General features: G+C 39.3%; 1 protein-coding gene across 1 annotated transcript; it reads left to right on the top strand.

The window, feature by feature from the left end:
• The first annotated feature begins 1,241 nt into the window (after window positions 1-1,241).
• LOC137764651 (tigger transposable element-derived protein 1-like) lies at window positions 1,242-1,811 on the top strand. Its single transcript, XM_068543690.1, has one exon. The coding sequence runs from the start codon at window positions 1,242-1,244 to the stop codon at window positions 1,809-1,811; it is 570 nt and encodes a 189-aa protein (XP_068399791.1).
• The last annotated feature ends 6,831 nt before the right edge of the window (window positions 1,812-8,642 follow it).

Raw genomic sequence — 8,642 nt, 5'->3', positions numbered from 1 at the left:
CTCTACAGATATCCTGTGACTTTTGGACATGCTTGGGCCTATCTTATATATATACTGTCTATGTTATAATGAAATGCTATCATACACATATAAGATTTGGTAGCTTTGATATTACCCATGTTATGATGTTAAATTTGAGTAGTATAGTCACTTGGTCACCTATGGTGTGCCATTCAGTTTCTAACAGGACCAGTAGTAAGCCAGGAGCTTCATTTCAAATAGTTGTTTCAGGGACCAAAATATGTGGGATCAGTGCCATGATTTTCCTATTGGGGCCTAGCATAGGTTCTATACAACATTTTCCTTGGCAACAGTCACGTCCAGTATCATTGGGCTGCTGAGTCATGGACCTATGTTCCACTCAAAACTTCCACGTACAAAGAAGTTCACTGAGCTTTGTGTCTCTTGTTTGGAAAAGGTAGCACAAGGTACAGTGACATATACCTCTCTTTAGATTGGATATTTTTGGATATTTTAAGTGTCTGAATTCCCAGACATTTCACTGATGTGATATTTCCCTGAGCTTTCATAGGGTTTACTTCCAGCATTCTAGCATGTGATGTCTTACTAAGGGATCAAAAGTGCTTTCTACATCTCGTGTACCAGGTTCAGTTGGTATAATATGATTAGTGTAATGGACCCATGTGATGTTCTATGGGATACCTAAATGATCAAGATTCCTCTTCCTATATTATGACAAGATGAAAAAAGAGATGCCAAGGCCCTGGGGCAAGACAGTAATAGTTTGGGGGAAGTTCACAATACATCCTTTGACAACATTACATGGCTCTTCCTCAGGGCCCTCTGATCATCTCCTTAGTAAAGGTACTTCAGAACAGAGAACTAGCTTAGATTTGAGAATAGGTAAAAGGCCATAAATCTTTGCTTGGGAAATTCAAGTTACACACTTCCTCAGATGTTGATTTTTTTTTCCCAGTCGTCCTCCATATAATACAAGCAATACCTTATAAGGTTGGCCATCTGTTTCATTTCTAGGGACCTCACAATAAATGTCATCACAACAAATCTTTATGAGTAAGTTCCCTACATACGAACCTTCAAGTGGAGAACTTTCAAAGATGCGAACATGATTTTGCGTGTCCAATCACGTAAGTTAGTTCACGTGTCTGGCGTACATTGTCACGAGCGTGCATCCTCTACAAGTGTCTGTGCTTTTGTGCACTTTACTGTACAGTACTGTATAGAGTACAGTAGTACAGTATCTTTATTTCCAGCACAGGATGTCTAGAAGCAGGCATAAAAGCAGCGGTGATGTAGCAGGTACTGCTGAGAAAGGCCAGTGCCAAGTGATAACAGTGGAAACAAAAGTGAAAATAATTGAGAGAGTGGAGCCAGGCGAAAAGCTGTTAGATGTCGCTCATTCTTATAACATGAATTGTTCAACCATCGGCACGATTCTAAAGAACAAGGACACGATCATGGAACGTGTGAAGTCTGCTGTGCCGATGATGTCGACAATAATATCGAAGAAGCGTGGAAAAGTGATGGGGGAGATGGAGAAACTTCTCAGTGTGTGGATGCAGGATCAACATCAGCGTCGAGTCCTGCTCAGGTTAATGCTGATTCAAGTGAAAGCTAAAAGCCTTTATGAAGACTTAAAGATGAAACGTGGCGAAGAATTAGAGGGCACATCTTTTAATGCCAGCCATGGTTGGTTTCATCAGTTCAAGGCTAGAGCCAACCTTCACAAGGTAAAAGTAAGTGGCAAGGCAGTGAGTGTGGATATGGTAGCTGCCCAGGAATTTCCTGAAATGCTTCGAGAAATTACTGAGGAAGGCAAGTTTACCTGAGTAGGTTTTAAATGTGGATGAGCAGGACTGTACTGGAAGAGGATGCCAGACTGAAGTTACATCAATAAGGAGGAAAAGTTGATGCCAAACTATAAAGCAGCAAAGGATTGGTTAACTGTTGTTTGGTGGCAATGGTTCCGGTGATCTGAAGCTGAAGCCTCTCTTAGTTTATCATTCAGAGAACCCAAGAGCCCTTAAAAACATAGCCAAGGGCTCTCTTCCTGTTGTGTGGAAGAGTAACCCCAAAGCCTGGGTTACACAGGCCGTTTTCCAGGACTGGTTTTTCCACCACTTTATCCTGGAGGTAGAGAAATATTGCTTGGAAGACATCTCATTCAACAGTCTTTTGCTGCTTGGCAGTGTTCCAGGCCACCCAGCATTCATGGATGACTTTCATCCCAACTTCAAAGTACTGTAGTGCATCTGCCACCAAATACTATGTCACTCATCCAATCTATGGACCAGGGAGTTATAGCGACTTTCAAGAAATATTATTTACGTCACACTTTTCGTCAGGCAATAAAGGCAAGTGATGAATCAGGAACAACATTGTGACAATTTTGGAACGACTATAACATCTACAGGACCATAAAAAATATTGACTTTGCTTGGCATGAGGTTATGGCCATCACCATGAATGGGGTTTGGAGGAAACTTTGCCTGCAGTTTGTTCACGATTTTCATGGATTTGAGAAGGTGGATGAGGAGTCCAAAGAGGTCTTCAGCAACTTAGTGACCCTTAGTGAGAAGCTGCAGCTAGATCTTCAAGAGGACCACTTCATTAATATCCTTGTGGTGCAACACGAGGAGCTTACTAATGAAGACCTAATGGAATTGGAGGCCCAGAGAAAGGATGAAGAGAGACAGGAGGAAGAAGAAGTAACTGAAGAACCGAAGAGATTCACGACACAGTAAATGGCAAGGGGGTTTTCTTTATTTGAGGGGGCACTGTTAGTTTTTGAGGCACAGGACCCAAACGTAGAATGGTACATGAAGGTTGCAGAATACAATCCAGTGCTACCCTGTCATCTATTATGAGAAAAAAAGAGCTACTACCCAGACATCACTGGATCATTTTTTCAAGAGGGTAGATAGAATTGAACCCAGCAAGGAACCTGAACCTGTGCCATCCATGTCAGGCGTGAGTGAAATTGCAGCCTGCCCTCCATCTCCTATTGCTGATGACCCTTAAGCTCTACCATCTCCCACCTCCTCTCCCTCCTCCAGTCAGTAACTCTTCTTGCCTGTTCACTGGATGCCAGCCCCTGGATGCCAGCTGTTGTACTGTACTACTGTACTTTTCAAGGAACTGTACTGTAAGATTAAAAATGTCTTCTTTATTTTTTGTGTTTGTTTTTTATGTATTATTTGTGGGGAAAGTATTGTAAACTTATTACAGTACAGTACTATATAGCTGACTGTGTTAGTTGGGTACCTAGGATAACTTTGTTGGACTTATGAACAAATTGGACATGCTCTTGGAATGGAACTCTTTCGTATGTGGGGGACTTACTGTATTTTCTATACCATTCCATTCCTCTGGTTTATTGTAGTTATTGTCGACCTTGTCTCTAACAGCTGTAAACCATACTCCTCTGGAATCCCATAATTCACATTGAAATAAGGAAACCTAACTGCATATTTGCAGCCCATCACCACCATCTTCAAGGACAATGATAGCCCCCTTACCAGTGATTTCTTCATGCCTTACTGTCTTGGTGAAAGGACTGTTTTTCTGAGCCTTTCACATGATAGATCCAGTCCAAACATCCCCACTTACTGAAACTTTGAAATCCATCCTATATAGTATGGCAGTTAAGTTCCAGCATGTTGACTCTATTAACTGTAAGTCATCATTGAGCCCAGACTCCTACTATTCAACTGTTTTAGTCCTTTCAGGCTGCTATAACAAAAATATCATAAACTGGATGGCTTAAACAACAAATATTTATTTCTCACACTTCTGGAGATTTGGAAGTCAAATCAGGGCACCAGCATTGTCAGATAGGGATCTCTTTGGAATCTCTTTTATAAGGGCACTAATCCCATTTATGAGGCCTCCACCTTCACACTTGGTCACCCAATTCTAACTATCTCCTGAAGGTTCCATCTCCTAATACCATCACAGTGAGAAGTAAGGTTTCAACATGCATTTTGGAGGGCACACAAACATTCAGTCCATAATACCAACATAGTGTCATTCTCAGGCCCTTAAGCCAACCCATTGCTGCTCAAGTATTGGACAAAGATACCCATATCAATATGAATGGACTTGGCACCTTTGTTTTCTATTTTTCTCTCTTGGTATAACACCTATAGAGTCCATTTATTCCCCAGGTTCTTGCCAATACTAATTAGCAAGATTTTTTTAAAACTTCTTTGAATTATAAACTATTTCCTCCCAAGTAGGCTTATTTCTGTCCAAGTTTTTTACTGGTTTGGAGGCAGTGAGTGGTGCTAAGTCCTAAGGAGGGTCAGTAATAATTTGTGTGTCATTTAAAGGCTTTTAGGCAGAAGAGGACTACATCCACAGGAAGAGGATACTTTGAGATTTACGGTTTCAACCTGTTCATATATACCTAAATGGTTTTATTCGATGGGTCAGTGTCTCCTCCCTTACTGACTTGTCTTCTCACTTGAGAAATGTGGTGTGGTTGAGTATTGAAATAGCCCTGCAACTCTGCACATGTTCCAAACAGATCCAGAGCCTGGCCCTGAAATCAATACTTGAATCTCCAAGCTCCAAACTCCATAAACAATATTTTTGATTGTAATAATTTATATACCACTTTTTATCATTTATGTCTCTGTCCTTTAAAAATGATGGAACTTGCAGCACTCAATATAATGTGAAGCCTTGTTATAAAGAGAGAAAGTATTTCTGGCCCAGAAATGTTTTGTTTATAGACAAAAATCCTAGGATCACATTTGAGAAGGTAGGAAGAGAAAGATTTCACAGAGTTGAGAACATTAATCCAGGTCCTTAGCCTATAAGTATAAAAAATGATTTGAAACTGCTGTGGTGGCCTTGTGTTTCTCCACTTGTGTTCTTAATTTGTATTCGTAGCTCTTATACTCTTTTGTTCTTATGTGCATTCGTAAGGTATTATAAGAGAATCCAGGTGGTTCAATAATCACTATATGTGGTAGCAACGAAGTGACTCAGAGCTTTGATTTCTCCAGGCTTTACCCTCTACCTGTGCTTCATCTCATGCCACCAGCAGTGATAATTTCAGTAATCGCAAAGCCAGAACGTACCGTAGATCACCTGTGTCCCACCTATGTCCCATTTACCTTCTCCCTCACCCAGCAAGACTGTCATCCTACATTACTCAAATATATGACTAGCACAACACCAGCATCCAATTCTGAAGGCCTCTTTCATGAGGCCATTTCTATACAAATTACTATCTCAGTCAGGGAACCAGCAGGAAACAGATGGTATGCTCAAATAAGGATAATTTGAGGAGATTTTATTTACAAAGTGACTAATTACAAACGTATAGGTGAGGAGTGGGAAACCACAAGAGACAGTGCAAGAATCTGGACATAACAGCAGCAGCAGAGATGTCGTCATTAGCCATGAGGAGATAAAGGGAGGTAGGGTGCTCCAGCCAGCCTGAGGTTACATCAATTAGAGAGAACCAGAGGATCAGTTCCTTCAGTCCAATCTCATCCAGCCTAATAATTTCCTCCTGGCCCATTTTCTTCAAGTCTCAGCTCAAAACCCATCTCCTCAAAGATTTTCCTTGCCTGTCTCTATAACATAGCTCCACCACCTCCCTCTCCTCAAGTACTGTCTAGCCTATTTTTTATGGCATGTATCAGCATTTGGCATTATTTTTTATCCTTCTTCTCCCACTACAATCTTACATTCTAGTCAATTTCATGACTGTAGGAATTATGTCTATGTTATTCTTTGTTGTTTCCTCAACAATCAGAAGAGTATCTGGCATATAATAAACAATAAATCAATATTTGGCAAGTGGTGTGATGAAGAAATGTTTGAAAATGTTTAAAAAAGAATGTTGAGGACTGAGGATAATAGTGATCATTGATTTCAAAAGAAAAGGTGAATTAAAGAAAGTGATTAAAGACAGAAATTAAATTAGAACTGGGAAAATGAGGGAAAAGAGATAAAATGATGTCACAATGTCAAACATGGGGGAATGAAACCATTTGTAATGCTTTGGTAGATAACTTGGAAATGACACTCTCTTGGTTTAGTCTTGGAAATTATAGGTTTAGTCTTGGAGATGTTTAAAGGACTTTCTTCAAACTTGATGCTTCCAAGTGAAATGTTTGAAAGACATATGAAATAACAAAGTGTCTATTAAAGGACTACTTCAAGAGTCAACAACATAGAAGTTATACGAATAATAACAATCACATATTCTACATGCCTCAAATGTCTGATGTTTTGTTTAAACCAAGCCATATCAACAAACCAGTCAGGCATATTTACTGAAATCTTTCTGTAGGTCCAACTTCACTTCTTGAGTCACCAAATTTTTTTTATAGTGTAATACAAACGAGGTTTTTTAGAACGCTTTAAGATCTAGCACATCTATTTAAGTAGCAACAAATTTAATCATTCATTTTTCTGAACCATGTTCAGATATCAAGTCAGTAAAATAAGCAAACAAACAAATGCACATTTCAATAGGTGAAACGAAGAGAGAAGAAAAGAAAAAGAAGGAGGGATGAGGAAGAAAGGAGGAATAAGGAAGGCAGAAAATGTTAAGTCTGGGACACACACCAGAATGTCCTGAGCTTCTTTCACATAACATCTCACTGACTCCTCACACAGCTCCTGGAGCTAGATATTACTGATTTCTCAATTTGAAAAATTTTCAAATGAGGATGAGAAAATATAGGTAAATTTCCTAAAGTCATTTTGCTATGAGAGCTAGAAATCAAATTCTCATTCCACTCCAAATCTCACAAACCTTGCACCACTCACTGGTTCTTCCACATGAGAAGAAAGCATGTAAGTCATCATTCATTACATTTGTACTACATTTGAGGCCAGGAGGCTTTTCCTAATAAACAAGGAAGAGTTGATATACACTATATAATCCTATTTAGAAAATAGCAATTATTTATTCCTATTGCCTTTGCTTGTCTCCTACATATATTCTAGCATTTTAGTAGGATTGACTGTGTTTGATTTAAATTTACAGGAGCTAGTATCACCAACTCTCTTGGACTTATTTATCATTCAAAAGTCTGTCCTCCTTGTCATCTTCCTCCTCCCTATCCATTTGTCTTGTTTCTCTTTTCCAGGCCATCCCTTCCTTTCTGCTTTCTGCTTCCTCAGATGATTTGGGACTGCAGAAAGCCTGGAATCAGAGCTCCCTCCCTGGGTGGATAGGCAGAAAATGTGGAGGTAAGAGTGATGCCCAGATCTTGGAGAAACTCTATCATTCTGACAGAACTTTATGAAATTTCACCCACTTAATTATTTGATAGACCAGTTGAAAGATATAACAATTCTTATTACCAAATAGCTTTTAATTATTAGCACACTGTTTGTCAAATAGCATGAAGGCATTGGGCTGGCATTGATACAGGTGGTCCTTTTTGTCCTTGAAGAGTTACAGCATCATGGGAAATATAGACAGAGAATTGTGTGGGTGGGTGTTGTAGATGCACAAGGGAGGTGATTCATTCATCCTGAAGGTATAAAAGGAGGTCTTCATGAAGAAGATGGTACATGGGCTGAGTCTTAAAGAATGATTAGCATTTGCCAGTCAGTAGAGCAGTGTAGGAAAAAGGTAAAGGGATACAAATAAGTTAGATTACTGTCTTTGTAGGCAGAAGACATGCCAGAGAGTCCACTGTAAGAATTAAATTACTTCATCAAATGGCCTCATTGATGTGGTCCTAATTACAACACAACACTTCAATTACTTAATACTAGATCAGTGAGCCCACAGATACTATTTTTTTGGGGGGAGTGGGGTAGATCTGTGAACTACCTATATTTAGAAATGTGAAATGTCTTCTAACTTCCCCTATTTTTTAAGATGAACTTTGGCATTTTCCTGAAAAGTTAAAATTGTATTCAGGTCAGATTTTTCTTTTGTGTCTGGCTCTGAAATGTAACTTTTGCATCAGGAATTTGAGAGGGACAACGTTTCTTTGGGATGAACAAATCACACAGGAGTACAATACAACCTTTGTTGATTTGACCCTAAATCATCCTCCTTCCCCTCCTCCCCTCATTGACTGACAGCCCCCATTGCCTTGGCAAATTAGCTATCTTCCCCTATGATGTTATCACATTTCGTCCACTGTAGAACATATTATGGTGTCACTGATCATCTGTCTAATGTTCGAATGCTCCTACTCACCATTTCCCCCAAATGTTGTTGCACTTTGATTACCCTCATAGTGCAAACACTGTATTGTGTGGAGATAGAATGGTTATCCTTCATGTGTACTCAAACTGCCATGCATTACCTTTTACTCTGTAGATGTTGCTTGGAAATATGACTCCAGTGGCTAGCTACTGGGAAAATTTATAGCATGCTTTCTAGAAACCTATAAAAAAGACAAATCTCACTATGTAAGACTTTGGTTCTTTTTTTTTTTCTGGGTTGTCGTATTTTATATGTTCTATTTTGTACTTTGTGGTCTAAAATATAACTCAATATTGTAGCAGATTTCACATGATTAAAAATGGCATGGAGAGATCTGAAAATATACCAGTGCAGCAGCTAAGCTTGTCTGACATACACATTGAGACTACAGGGAAGCATGTTTTTCCCTGTCAGAATGTGACACCGCTTTGTAAAAGTTGCTCTAGAGACCTGTTTATCTAATGTC

The sequence above is a fragment of the Eschrichtius robustus genome, chromosome 5 (genome assembly GCF_028021215.1).
Source record: "Eschrichtius robustus isolate mEscRob2 chromosome 5, mEscRob2.pri, whole genome shotgun sequence".
Taxonomy (NCBI): Eukaryota; Metazoa; Chordata; class Mammalia; order Artiodactyla; family Eschrichtiidae; genus Eschrichtius; species Eschrichtius robustus.
This window is presented reverse-complemented; position numbering and strand designations above follow the sequence as displayed.